At 35.5% G+C, this 15,749-nt stretch overlaps 1 protein-coding gene across 1 annotated transcript; it reads left to right on the top strand.

The window, feature by feature from the left end:
* The first annotated feature begins 1,059 nt into the window (after positions 1 to 1,059).
* Positions 1,060 to 11,861, top strand: LOC135075827 (uncharacterized). The gene is made up of 2 exons (XM_063970286.1): positions 1,060 to 1,166; positions 10,903 to 11,861. The coding sequence occupies exon 2, from the start codon at positions 10,914 to 10,916 to the stop codon at positions 11,802 to 11,804; it is 891 nt and encodes a 296-aa protein (XP_063826356.1). The 5' UTR covers positions 1,060 to 1,166; positions 10,903 to 10,913; the 3' UTR covers positions 11,805 to 11,861.
* The last annotated feature ends 3,888 nt before the right edge of the window (positions 11,862 to 15,749 follow it).

The raw sequence follows: 15,749 nt of genomic DNA on the forward strand, positions 1-15,749 counted from the left end.
CAGACAGACAGACAGACAGACAGACAAAAATTTTACTGATTGCATTTTTGGCATCAGTATCGATCACTAATCACCCCCTGATAGTTATTTTGAAAATATATTTCATGTACAGAATTGACCTCTCTACAGATTTATTATAAGTATAGATTTATAGCAGCTTTGGAAGTCATACTAAGTTATAATTGGCTGCCCAAGTCCTTGGGTTCAGCCAAAAGGTATTTAAGCAACAATAAAAGGGAGGATTTCGTATTTTACAACTGTTGTACAAAAGTTCCGAAAGTTAAATCCAAAAGATTGGACTTGTGTTTTAGAAAAGGTATCTTATTGGATACAAAACTGTCTGAGGGGTCTGTAATTTTATTTTTAGATGATTAATGTTCTGGTAAAAAACCGCAGTAAATAGGTAGATGGCGTTATTACATTTGTAGGTAAATGCATTAGTAGGCAGGTATTCACATCTGCAATTGTATCTGCATTTGGTTCTTCACAGCACTGGCCCATTTATTGTCCCGAAACAGTGGTAGGGTTAATACTGGGACATGTAAAACCCTACTTGCAAAAATAAAATTAGTTTTGTGAGTTTTTTATTGGAATTTATCTTTATCATTTTCAACGGATAATGCGTCAATTGCATAACACTTGCATAACGATAATTAAATAATTACCTTTTACCTCATTTTCACGCACGTGGTAATTTTAGCTACGTGCCTAAAATGACGTCATAACTAGATTTATGATACAATTCATCTCATAATTTCCTTGAAAACCCTTTCAACCAGGTGCAATCCTATTGAAAATAATACAATAGACCTTTTAGAAAACGAATTCTCAAGCTTTTGTTTCGGTAATATAGCTCAGTTTCTTATAACAATAGATTAGAATAAAGCTTCAAGTGAAGCACTATTCTTTCTATTGTTTGGTGATAAGGTTGAAATTCCAATGGTTGGGTTTAACACCTGCACTCGTGGTATTAAGACAGGTGATTAGTGCAAATTAATAACAGTATTGAGTATTGTCAATGTATCATCGATTGTTGTAGTCAGTCAGTCAGCATTTGAACCTCGGACGAGCAAGTACTGTGGATAGAGTAGTGAGAGATTTCGAATATTTCGTTGTGAACTGAAGTGTTGGGTTTGCAGTGTTTACTTTTGGATTGAAAACCAAAGGTGTGTATTGCATTATTTGTTTGATATTAGTAATTTGATAGCTACTGGGTTTTGTGGTTTATGTATCGAATGATAAGCTGTTAGGACGTGGGTTTGATTCCTGTTATTTCAGTTTATAACATACCTAATATTAAACGGTAGTTTTTTCGCCATAGTAGATTTTAGTGTGGGACTAAGCCATCGGCATTACAATTTAAATAATTTATAATCATTTCGAATGCAGTCAATGATGTTAATTTGCTATATAAAAATTATTTGAAATTTTGACGGATTTAAAATTATGTTACGCTCACAGTTAATTTTGATAAAGTAATTTGACATTTCGGTAAACTAGTGTAATTATTTATTTATGTACCAGTGGTTAGAGCATCACTGTGCGTGAGGTCGTGGGTTCGTATAACGTCTGAAGCAATAATTTTTTCAGTAAAAATCGTGACCGTAGTTTTACTACTCAAGATTTAGATATTGACGGTTCTTTGAAATGGTTTCTTTAAAATATTTTCTATAGCATTGGACACTTATGTCCATTCTAATCAACCCAAAATTCTGGCAAAAATCAATCCGGGCATCGGTAAGATTAAATAGGAGGTATATTTCGGAACCACTTGAATTCTAACTCGAATACAAAATTGCACAACAATTTCGGTCATAGGCACTTAGGACATTTTGGCAAAATCGCAATTATAACAACTAAGTACTTATGTGCAGAAGACAGCATAATATAAGACTTTACATTTTTGTTTAAAAATCACCCTTGCTACAACGAGATAAGATGCCACAGTGTTTATCTAGATATGCCGTCTGTATCTGGAAATATTCACTAAAATTATGGTCCTGTGGGAAAACCAACTGTAATGAAATCCCCTTTAGACACTTCAAAGTCAATCCCAAGAAACTCGTTCCTGAATTTTAATGAGGCGATGAAGGGGTGTTGTAAAACGAGCAAAACTTTCATTTTACTGTCACCAATTTAAGTGTACCTAGTTTTAAACTAACTCCATCTCACTTCTAATTCATATAACTCTCTAACTTTTAGGTAAGAGTCACAAAGTAATTGAGCAGAATATCTATTCTGCTCAATTACTTTGTGACTTTGTGAGATACCTTACTGATTTAGGCACATGACGATATTGCAATACTCGGTATATCAGAACCATGTACAGCATTCCTTACCTACTTGAAAAAACACATTACCAGGAAACCCACGATCTTTCGCATAGCAGTCCACTATTTTAACGACTGAACATAGGAGACTGCTTGTGACATAATTATTTTAACATAAATGCAAGGATCCCTAAAAGCTTTACCCGTATTATGTCATTGATAATGAGGAAGATGAGTGTAATTATTTTATAATGTAAAAAGATGAAACATAAAATATAAAAAATCTTAGTGAAAGAATTTTTTCGATATCTCAAAAACTGAATTTTCTATGGGCATTCAAAGTTGGATGTTTTAAAAATCAACTCGCACTTGACCGTTTAGCGCGTGACGTCACACCGCCCGTTACCTCCGCCGGGATGGCATTGCTCCTTCGCGCGCTCATAGACTCGTACAGTCATTTCGAGTTTTATGGAATTATGGAGTAAAAAATACCATGCAGATATTGTATAGTAACCCTTTTATACTAATACAATGGTTAGTGCCCCAGAAAATTACTTTTAAAGCTAAGAAAAGCTGATAAATACATAAATGGTGTAAGTTAACGAAAAGGGAGAAAGCGTTATCTACAAAAACCAGTCGATATTATTGCAAAGATCATTTTAATGCGAGTACCTACCTAAAGACAAAACACCTACCATTGTATATTTTTCATTACAAATTTTTTATAAAGTATTTTAGTGACATTTTATTTGAAACAGTAGACAAAAAATAGAGAAACAAAACACGAGGCACGCACGCAGATGGGTTACTTAAAAAGTAAATCGAATCCTTTGAAACTTTAAAGACAATAAGACAATACTATAAACTCTCTACCTACTTTAGCCCTTGTTATTGACTATGTTTTATGGTGGTAAAATAATGTTGTCGCTTCTTTGAGTTATCGATAAAAATCTATACGAACAAAATGTATTAACACATACTTTTCATTCTTGTGACAATCCGCCTGTAGAAGTCAAAGAGATAATAATACTCTAGAATAGAGTTATCGTCATCATCATCGTCATCTCAGCCACAGGACGTCCACTGCTGAACATAGCCTCCTTCAATAACTTCCACATAATATCGCACAGTTGGTAGAGGCCTGCATCCAGCGCCTCTCTGCTATCTTTATCAGGTCGTCGGTCCACCTTGTGGGTGGACGTCCTACGCTGTGTTTTCCGGTACGTGGCCTCCACTCCAGAACCTTTCTGCCTGGGGCAGAGCTGCGGCAGGTTATACAGAAAACTAAGGAAGGAGTATAACTTGCCACTATGCTTGACGTTCGTGGAATATGAGAAGAAGGCCTTCGATTCGATCGAAACTTGGGCAGTGCTGCAGTCTCTCCAGCGGTGCCATATTAATTATCGCTACCGTTGCTGACGATATTGTGGTCATGGCACTCATGGCAGAGTTGCTGGAAGACCTCGGCACAATGCTCAAAGTCCTTAATCGAATATATCGGAACAGGTAGGCATTCGGATGAATACGAACAAAATGAAGCTTATGTCGAACTGCGCCCTACTCAGTTTCGTTTCGGAGCTTGATTCTCGCGATTGTTGACAAGTATTGTCTACCTTAGACAAACGATTAATAGCCCGACGGGTTAGCAAGCTGAAATGGCAATGGGCAGCTAAGGCACGTAGCGTAGTACGCCGAATAGAGTTATCTGCAATAGAAATAAAGACGAGAGATACGAAGCCTTACTTCCGATTCATGATCGTACACTGATTCCATAGAAAGTTACAAAGTGTATACTAATAACTTCTTAAAGTGAACAAAAAAAATCATCAAGCCCGATGGACTGATCTTTGTGTCAGATGGTTATGGTGGTAGTAGGTACTACTGACACATATATTTTTGATACTACCTTGTATAGTTCACATCTTTGACTTTAATAAATTTTAGCTGAGATCCAACTTGCACAACAGTTTTGGTTTCCTCCAATAGCACGCTACTTCGGTACAAGCGGGATCTTCATTACGTCTATACATATAACCTTAAAACCAATTAATGCCATTGTATGTTTGCATTCTTCATTGCTTGCTGCACAAACTCCGCATTCCAGATTTTCCAATTTATTCGTTATCTTCAGCACAAACAAATGTACAATGATATGCCGTAGCTCTAACTTTGTGTTCAGGTGTAGTAACTCTTGTTTTTACTGTACACTGCGGATATAGTCTTTTCAAATGAACTTACCCTACGAGTATTACATTATGTCCATAATTCGATAGTTGGATAGTTCTATAACACGACTGGACGTGATCGTCCAACTCTGTAAAAATAAAATATTAAGACATAACGTTGCTAAATTATTGATGGGTATTATTTTTTATCGATAACCCACAGCAATCTGACTGACAGCACTAGTACTTTTACTTTTAAACTAGATAGAACTTTTATAATCTACCTCAAATACTACAAAAAGCGTAAATACTAAATACTCAATTATTTATTGCATCCATAATAATAGCTTCACTTACCTTGCAATTTTTAGCACTTGGATTTCTGCAATAATGTTTTCTGAAAGTATTCGCAACCATAAGTAATGTAAGTGCGCCTATTAACGACCCCCCAAAATTTGTATTCTATTACCGCCCTATTTTTCTTTCTTTCATAAAAGACATAATAACAGGTTCCAGAAAACACGTTACCTAAAAAATATCTAGATATGTTTATTGACTATCAAAACGATTAAAGTTTGTGTTCGTAAATAACCAGTAAACGGAGTTATTTGACATTAAATGGGACGCGCCCGCAACGGATGCACTTTTCATACTGACGCGCTCCCAGCTACTTAAGGTGCACCTTGTTATTAATTAGCGATTTTAACACATTTAAAATGAGTATACCAACACGTTTTTGCATAACAATATTAATTCGTACTTTAGTTTCCTTAATAAACCTTCAATATAGCCCTCTCGCTGTATTTTTGTGGCTTAAATACAATTTTAAATAAGGGCGGTAATAGAAACACTTTTAATAATTTGGTTCCTAATAACGACCCATGGCGTTGTTAGAATTTTGATAACGTTTTTTATTTTACTATTTATATCTTTAATTACGCATTTAACCTCCATTTTGTTATCTTGATCGATTCATAAGAATATTTCACATAATTAAATCAATTAACGCCATATGTTAATTGTCATAGGTTTGGCATAAAACTGCAATGAACATTAAAGAATATCTCTAATAATGTATGACAATAGATTTTATAAAAACCTGTTAAATTCTAATTAGTACCTATTTGATATAAAATAAAACCTAATAAAAATGACACTTCACTGATCACGTCTTGATTAAAGTAGATATTTTAGCTTGTTACTGTTTTTTTTTACGGTCGCTAATAGAATAAAGTAATATTCATACTTAATTATATTACCGCCCCATAACTATTACGCCACCTGCGAAGACTTATAAGCCTTTATTTTGTATATAACTAACATTTATGACATGACACCAAACCAATCATGCGTTATCACAATTACTATGTAACTTTTGACGATCTTTTGAATAATAAAAAAATAATTTAAAATAATTATACCGACAGTGTCCAATTGTCCATAGTTTAAATTAAAATACACAATTACACACAATTAAAATCAATCAAAAACCAATTAAAAATTATAGTCAAATTAAAAATAGAAATAAAATATTAAATGAAAATTAAATTTTATTAAAACTCAAATACAGTTTAAATAATGACCCCCACTACTCACTAGAACACCGGGTACCGCGTAATCAAGTATAATAGAGGAATTTATTATTTTACTATTTCTGCTTGATTTTATTTATTTTCGAGAAGCGTGCCTTTTCTCTTTTAATAATAAAAACAAATAACTTGAAAAAAAAAACAACTTTAACTAAAACTAAAATCAAAACAAATTTAACTTGAAAAAATCAAGTGGTTCCCGAGCCTCTGAGTGGGAATCGAACCCGTGCCTCTTGGAATTATACCCAATTGAAGAGCAATATTCTTAGCGGTCGGTAATAGAAACAGAAAAAACGTTAATAGAAACACACCTCGTCTATAGGTCGGTAATAGAAACAACTGCTTTTTCAGATTTAATTGCTAGTTATTAATTAGGGTAAACCACCCAATCATTGGCACTCTACCAATTTATTGGCATGCTCCAGTTTTTTAAGAAAATTAAGATTCTTTGTAGCCAAACCTTATATTTTTTAGTAGAAATTGAAGAGTAATATCATTTATTACTCAACTGGCTACACACGTTTTTTATTTTTTCAAACATCGCGGCGCTTCAACCATTTGTTTGACAAACCGGGACCTGTGCGAATAAAACAATCGAAATATTCATTTTTTACTAAGGTAAGAGCTATCATAATCCTTTAAAAAAATGCAAATCTATTTTGTTGTTCTTATACATAATCATTTTGTTATATTATTGAATATATTAACTGCCTTTTTAAAACATTATTTTATAATTTAACCGCCAACTTCTAATTATTTGTAGTATGCCAACATTTGGTATGCGTAAAATCTGTTTATCCATTTTATTGGCACACATGCCAATAAAAGGGTATTTAAAATAATTTGAGTTTATTAAAAATTATACCTTGTTTGTCTCAAAATTGAGTTTAAATTGCATTTAAAATATTTTCTAACGTTTTGGATACACCAATCCAAATGTTGGCCCACTGCCAATTATATAAAATCCATTTATTGGCACGGGTGTCAAACATTGGTTAAAAAGGTGCCAATAAAAATATTATCTTTTTAGCCACTTTCAAAGCCTTTCAAAGTCTTATTCCACTAATCCCCGTTGACAATCCCCGTCGGGGATAACAATGGGGATTAGTGAACTTTTTGTTCATTAATCCCTGTTAACGCCAATGGAGTTTATAATGGGGATTAATGAACTAAAAAGTTAATTAATCCCCAGTACGTTAAAAATAAAATACTAATGTAAGAATCAGGTACCTTCTATTTATTATTGGATAAGAACTCACTTATTATTTTTATTATCCAATAAAATTAAATTTAAGACTGATAACAATACTTAAAAAAATAACACTTACCTGATTAACCAAAAGCACTATGGATATTGAATCGTTATTCCTCATTCATCGTTTAAAAGAAGATGGTAACGATTACATACGTGGGACACTATTTAAGTTGTGAGCCTAACTATGAAAACAAAGTAGTATATTATTAAAATGGTATTGATTGCGTTTATTGGTATTGTCTTTCATGATTTATGTACTTTTTAATGTGTCCGAAACACTTTTCATAGCATTTTTTCCACTCAGCTTGAGGCACCTCCAAAGCATGGTTTTTGACCGCACCGACAGTTGCTTCTGGCTACATAAATCGCTGTTCACGCATTTAATTTTAATATAATGGGTACCAAAAGAAGTGTTTAGATTCCAAGCAAGAATTTTGTAGCGTTGGACCTGTTTATTTCATATTTTGAGTGTTCAAATAGTCAGTTGTTTGACGGGATGTGTAAAAGCTCACATTTTCGTCACGAATGGCGATTCGACTATACTGGCCAGTTTCCCTTATTAAACTGAAGACTTTGGAAAAAAAGTGGCTGTTTACTATTAAGAATTAACCATTCTAAATTTCTCTAGTGACGTTTCTGTCATATAATCGGATATTTCGGAAAAATAGGCGACCGTAAGTTTCAAAGTGTTCCGAGCGCATGGGACTTTTGTTGGAATTGGTTCATCTTAAAACACCTCCATAGTCGATAGCTGTTTATTTTTAGGATCATTATGCATAGATCCTTAATTCGTCAACTGTCACAATTTTAAAAACGGCTTTTAAAGCTTTTTTAACGTATTTATCAAACATTTCCAAGGACTAAACGACACAAGCGTCCTATTGAGCGTTTGAAAAATTTTGTGACATCCAGCGAGAAAAAAACGTATTAACCATAATATGGTCATACAATATTTTATTACTGCTAGTGGAATTAATGCCTAGGATTATCTCAATCCTACGATATATCACATGACGAGGTTTCTCTTCTAATTTTCTGACAACATCAATGTTTTCCGCCACTATTAGTCATTTTGGACGACGTTCGCAAAGTTCACTGGTGAGCCAATGACATACAATATTATACTTCTTAAACTAGCGTTTTACAATGGTAAAGGACAGATCTTTATCACCAAAAGTGAAATTTAGCTGACCGCTTCAGTTTTGTATTGATTAACCACGTCGAAAGTCATAATAAATCTTCGCGCGAAAATTTCCGCAAGTCAATTCCATGTTTTTGTAGTCAAGATAATTTTCAATTCAATGTTAATAACATAAAACGTGCTCAAATGATAAAAAGTTTTGAATAAGGTTGTAGTCAAATATGTCAAACTTTTCATTAAAAGTATCAGATGTCGTCTAACAACACGTTACGTTGTCGAGGCTCACAACTTAAATAGTGCCCTAGTACAAATTTGGCCCAAAATGTAACAAGATAAAAATGGTGTGAATTAATAGCTTTGTAATCAGGCTTAAATTTAATTTAATTTGATTATAAAAATAATCAATAAGTGAGTTGTTATCCAATAATAAATAAAAGGTACATGATTCTTACATTAGTATTTTAGCGTAGTTTTTTTAACGTAGTTTTCTGAATAAAGAAAAATAAAATAAAGTAATGGGGATTAATGAACTTTTTAGTTCATTAATCCCCATTATAAGCTCCATTGACGTTAACGGGGATTAATGAATAAAAAGTTCACTAATCCCCGTTGACGGGGATTAGTTGAATAAGCCTGTGAAAGGCTTCGAAAGTGGTGCCACGGTCTACTATACAATTCAGATTGAAACATCCTGATCATCGCTCTAAGACCGGTCCGTTCACAGTTTTAACTGACGGGGAAGAACAGCTTTTTGTTGACTGGATAAAATAAAAATCAGTAGCAAAAAAGGATTTCCGAAGAGAAAAGAAGATTTGATAAAAGTGGTTATGGAAAGTTTAAAACCATATTTAAATATCGCTTATATTTTGAACTGATATGGTATGTTCCTATACAAAAAAAATGTTACTTTTCTTTTAACAAAGGATTTTATTTTGTTTATTTCTATCATGAATCTCTTTAAAACCTCTACATAAGACCTAGCAGCTATTTTTCAGTCTTGTGAGAACAGTGCCAATAATAGGTAATTATCACTGCCAATAAAAGGTTTGGCTATGCCAACAACTGGTATTTTGAGGTAATTTTTTAAAAGGTACACTATATTGAATAAATGATTTAATTTATTAATGATAAGTACTTTATAATATTCTGCAAAGATTAAAAGACCAATATAAATGTTTTTATCTTTGATAAAACATATTTTTACATGTAAATTTTACCGGTTTTGTGAAGTAGCTGCTTAAAGTGCCAATAATTGGGTGGTTTACCCTATTGTGTGATTGTATACTCATTGTTACTACTTGAATTCAAAGATTACTTCATCATTGTTATAAATAAATTAAAGTGTCTTTTCTATCACCACGTCTTATATCTAATTTTCTAACGTTTATCCGAAGTCAGCTTAAACTGGCGGTAATAGGCGCATTTACGTTAAATCTACTTTCGGAAGATTATTTGGTTGGCATCAGATACGGTTAATATAAAAAATGTATCGAAATGAACGAAAATAAGTTTACAGAGCGCAGCTAGCACCCGCGCCGCCCGTCCGTCGTTGCCCAACGAGCGGTGTGACGTCATCGCCCGTATTCCAGGGGTGCTATCAGTTTTCGCGCGTTCTCATATTGATTTGCTTATAAAATATTCAATTTTCGTGATATCAACAAAATTTTTTCACAGTTAGTCTTATTTTAGCTTAAAGTTTTTGTTAGGGCTGAAAAAGGGGAATAAATTTTGATTTACATCTTCCTCATTGTACTTACTACTTACTAACTAATTAAGGTTAAAACTAACTTTAGAATTGTAAAAATTGTAACCTAGTTACCTCACATCTTTCGATGCAGCATTGTTAACATTGTCGTTCCATAAAAGTACCGCCTGTTTTGTTTCAAAAGGTCATTTGTTCGTGAACAATAAGACATTGTTATTATACTTTTGCGGCCGAGTGCAGTATAGTTGAAATAATAAACACCGACGGTATGCAGGGAACGAGCTGTATCTCTACACGTGATAATTTCCCTAACGCTAACAATAGCATTAGTCTGTCTAATGTAAACTAGGAATACGTCATAAATCAATGTTTTATAATTAATACCGAGCAGGCCATTTTGAACCTAACGATAAAAGATCACATGACATAAACTGCTCTGGTTGATCGGTAAAGCAACCTACTTATAAGTAGGCTGCTTAATATAATATTACAGAAGAAGTCATCTGACAAAGCGGAATCATAAAAACTTAAAAGATATTTTTATCTTCATCAAAGATCTATTTTGGCATCAATACAGGATCTACTTTTTGCTGCATACCACAAAACTTGATTAGTCGTTATCATTTCCTCCAATTAAAGATGCCACACTATGCGAGGCACATAATTGACCAATAATGACCCATAATCTTAATTTAATTATATTTGAATAGATTTTGTGACTTACAAATTATTGTGCAATGTAAGACCAGTTTTTTATTTGTTTTTCTTTTGTTACAGATCGATCAAGCATGACATCAATAATTATGAAAGAAGATGTGATGCAACCGAAAACACTGCAAGAAGCTATCAATATCATCAAATTCCTACAAACAACGCATAAGGAAGAAGTTTCTAAACTCAAAGAATCATACACTAAACAAGCAGCTATAATCAAGAAACTAGAAGCCAACAGAAAGAAAGAATTAGAATTTTTATCCAATGAACTTCAAAACTATGAAATCAGTTTAGCCCTAAGAACAGATACAGTAAAAAAACAACTTGCAGAGAAAGATGAAATCATACAAAAGCAGTTGGAAGAAATTGAAGAGCTGAACAAGAAATTGAAAGAACGACAATGCATAATCCCAGAAATTGTAGTAGAATCAAATTCTGACTCCGGAGTCGCTATGGAAAACGATGAGAGTGGGAGCAAAGTAGGAGAAATTCAGAAGACAGAAATCAAAGCTACAAGAAAATGCAGTAGAAAGTTTTCAGACCATATAAGTTTTCTACGAAGAGTTGATTTCTCACCTATAAAATATAAACCAAGCAATCGAGATGCTGCTAAAAAGAAGGATGAAAAGAAAAACACTTTAGAAGTTCCAGTTACGATGAAGAGGATCCTGACTCGTCAATTCAGCAATGAAAGACCGATGAGTGATGATGATAGAGTAATGGAAGAAGCTACGTTCTCTGATAGTAATTTAGAACCTATTATTGTTAGACCAAAGAAATTGAACGGTAGCATGAACAATCACTTTTCGGATGACGGCAGTGACGACACCAGTGAAGAAATATTCGACAGAGTTATGACAAGAAGTAGCATTAGAAGATCAGTTAAAGCGAATCCGAAATACAAGAAGATAAATAGAAGTAAGTCCAAATTATTGGATCAAGTCAAAGTGAACATCGTTAATTAGGCTGTGAGTTACTCAAAATGTACCGTTATTTAATGAAAATCATAAATAAACATTACTGACTGAAACAAAGATTTTTTTTTGTCCCATTAGTTAAGACCTAAGATAATATTTAAACAGATTGTACCTAATATCTTTAACAAATTCATTTAAGAAAATTATAGAGGTGCACGAGAAAGTGTAAATATTTTAGTAAGTGTATTTGCATAAATTAATAGCGTTTACGTCCATCCATCACAATTCATTTAATGCTGAAATATTTAAGTTCAATATAAACGATTTACATTCTCAAAAAATAGTTTTCTTTATTAAATCACTTTAGGTAGAAGAAGGTATAACTTTTCCAAATCCTCTATCCCCTAAAAATGAACATAGCCTTTTTTAGCCGGCAAGAAAAATATGCGTGGTCATTCGTATACTAGACGGAATGTACACATTACACTGGGATCAGAAGGGCGAAGGGCGGCAGTAAAAATAAATCATGGCCGATCTGGGATCCGACAAATAAATAATAGTGGACCATTGGAACCGTGACGGCCAATATTTGTTTTGTATAGGTTATACAGCAAACAACGATACAGGTTGAAGAATGAGTCTGGCAAAGTTATTTGATTAATTCTTTATTAGTTTCTGTGGCTGTGTTTGCTTCGGGGGTCTACTCTGTTAAATGAACGTGGTTAAGTATTTAGCGCTAGCTTCCGCACGCGGTAGATTTAGGTATAATTAAGTTATCGTTCTGTAGCAGAACGTTTTCAGCGCGAATCGTGATGAAACGAGATTAAAGCCTCTTTACTACTTTTCAAAAGTAAAATATGAATTTTCATAATAATATCTCTACTTTGAAAAACATTAAGTGGGTTTTCTTCGCAACAAGGTCTTTTTTACCAAGGTCGAATACTAATGCCTATGTACTTATGCTTTCAGTCAGTAGTTTAGGCATAACGTATCATAAAGACAATCAAATTTTAGATTGACCTAATTAATAATAGCGATTGGCAAAATAGACCCCCTGCTAGTGTTTATAAACGGGAACTGGGCAATTAATATCGAATGAATCTTTTTTTAGAGAAAACTAATATTGATAAAGCAATAATATTCGTATTGGATTCAGATTTTCTGTGAGTAATGACTTCCTGTGATTTTACTTAAATTAATATTGTGTGTTGAAGATGATGACTGAAAAAGTTAACAAAATCTAGTCAAAATTTTAGGTGGTCGATGCAGGTAGCCAAAAAAAAGCCAGCTGAAGTATAAGTTTAGTAACAATGGGCTGTTCAGATTTAACTTTGTCCTAGAAATGTTGGAGTCTACAAGCTCTGAAGTGGAAACTCGTCTTGTAAAATGCAGCGTGGGACTCCTTCCCTTGGCTGTGCGTGGGACTCCTTCCCTTGGCTGTGTCCTCATCCCAGCTAGATGGAGTTATGATATAAGTATGAGTTGGTATCATGAAACTATAATACGATGAATAGGGCTCAATAGCGAGTATTTGGCAATCTGAAGAAAGCCTACAACCAGGCCTCCAAGTCTTGCAAAAGAACACTACGCAGGGCTCGCTACGACCATATTGGACGCATTGGCTCAAAACTTGCTTCTTACCCAGCCGGGTCTAAACCGTTTTGGTCCCTTGCCAAGGCCATCCAATCCAACTTCTGTCGCCCCAGCCTGCCACCACTGCTGAAACCCGACGGCTCACTGGCTCACTCTGCTGAGGAAAAAGCGAATCTTTTTGCCACCCTGTTCGCTGATAACTCCCGTCTTGACGTTGCAGGCAAAATACCACCCTCATTACCCCCTGCCTCCACCACCATGCGTGAGGTCCGCATACGGCACAAAGAGGTTTTAAATGTCTTACGTTCTCTTGACGTAAATAAAGCTAGTGGACCTGACGGAATTCCAGCGATAGTCCTGCGTAGTTGTGCGCCGGAGTTGTCTCCTATTCTTACACGCCTGTATCGACTCTCACTTAAGACTGGACTAGTCCCAAAATCATGGAAGCTTGCCAACGTACAGCCCGTACCTAAAAAGGGCAGTCGTGCTGATCCAACAAATTACAGACCCATCTCTGTTACGTCTATACTCTGCAAGATAATGGAACGTGTCCTCAATGACCGACTCCTGTCATACCTTGAAGAAAATGACCTACTCAGCGACCGTCAGTATGGGTTTCGGTATGGTCGTTCTACAGGTGATCTTCTCGTGTATGCCACACACCTATGGAGCGAGGCCATTGAGAAACATGGAGAAGCTCTTGCCGTTTCATTGGACGTATCAAAGGCATTTGACAGAGTCTGGCACGGCAGCCTACTAAACAAGCTTCCATCTTTTGGAATCCCTGTTGGCTTCTGCAAATGGATCTCCGATTTTCTTGAGGGACGATCAATAAGAGTAGTTCTTGAGGGCTACACTTCTAGTCAACAACCTATTGACGCTGGTGTCCCTCAGGGTTCGGTGCTGTCTGCAACACTATTCCTACTGCACATCAATGACCTGCTCAAACCCGGTACCTTTGGGTACGCAGATGACACGACAGTGACAGCTAAATATATATCCAACGCAAAAGCCGACAGGCGTGAGGTCGAGTCTTGTCGTGAGTCCCTAATTGAACGCTTAAATTTGGCCCTTCAGGATGTCTCTGATTGGGGCGATGCCAACCTGGTCCAATTTAACGCGTCAAAAACACAGGCGTGTCTGTTCTCCGCCAAACGAAGTCCATTTCTTATGGCTCCAACATTCCGAGGTGTGCCTGTCAAAATCACCGAGCGACTGCAACTCTTGGGCATTGAAATGTCCAGCAAGCTGAACTTTGGCGAGTACATCGAATCCATAGCGAAAACTGCTGCCAAAAAGCTTGGTATCCTCTCGAGGGCAAGGCAGTACTTCTCCAAGAAGCAAAGGCTGCAGCTTTATAAAGCACAGATCCGACCTTGCATGGAATACTGCTGCCACCTCTGGGACGGCTCTGCCAAGAAACATTTGGCTGCTTTGGATTCGGTGGAAAGGCGTGCCAGAAGACTTATCGACAGCCCTACCCTTGTTGAAGCGGCGCTCCAGGAACTTGACCATCGCCGTAAGGTAGCATCCCTATCGGTTTTCTACAGGCTACACTTCGGAGAATGTGCGAAAGAATTACATGAATTAATTCCACCAGCCCCCTTCCATCATCGGGGAACCAGACGCAGGTTAGCGTACCATCCCTATATTGTTGACATTCCACCAGCTCGCACTAAGCGTTTCGATGACTCTTTTATAATGCGAACAGCTAGGGACTGGAATTCGTTGCCTGCTGCTGTCTTTCCCGAAAACTATAATCCGGGCCTTTTCAAGGCGAGAGTGAATAGGCACTTACAGGGCAGATATGTACCATCCTAGACCGCATCCCACTTAACATCAGGTGCGATTGTGGTCAAATACCTGCCTTGTTATGCATAAAAAAATAAAAAAAATTTGGATTTTGGATAGGTCTATGTCCAGCAGTAAACTGATAGGCTGATAATGAAAATTATGCATACATAAGCCTTTCTCAGGAATCAAAGTATGTTCAATCAGTAAATTGATAAGCTCATGTAGGTACCTATTACAAAATAAATCACTTTCTTACATCACTGTCTAAATCATTCAAGGAAAAGTGAAAAAGGCGGTAAGTAAAGTTGACTCGATTCGGATGAGCCGAACTTCTTGTTCAAATCCCCAAAGCAAATGTTGGATCATACAACCCCAAAGTAAATATAATTCGACACTCGATACTTCTGCGATCGATTATTAAAATTGGATCGCGGACTGTGTCAGATTGAATTTGCTTAAGAAGATACATTTCAATCCGAAGAAATTCCAACAATACTAATCGTTCGATACCGTGGTGTATTGGTTCTTTGGACTCTTTTGTTGTGGAGGACCTGGGTAAGATTACTAGCTATAGTATAAAGATTTTGAAGAATAGTCAAAATCGCT

This window comes from Ostrinia nubilalis, chromosome 11 (assembly GCF_963855985.1).
Source record: "Ostrinia nubilalis chromosome 11, ilOstNubi1.1, whole genome shotgun sequence".
In the NCBI taxonomy this organism is placed as follows: domain Eukaryota; kingdom Metazoa; phylum Arthropoda; class Insecta; order Lepidoptera; family Crambidae; genus Ostrinia; species Ostrinia nubilalis.

Coding starts and splice junctions, on each gene's coding strand:
- LOC135075827 (XM_063970286.1), top strand. CDS start 10,914: ATGACATCAATAATTATGAAAGAAGATGTGATGCAACCGAAAACACTG.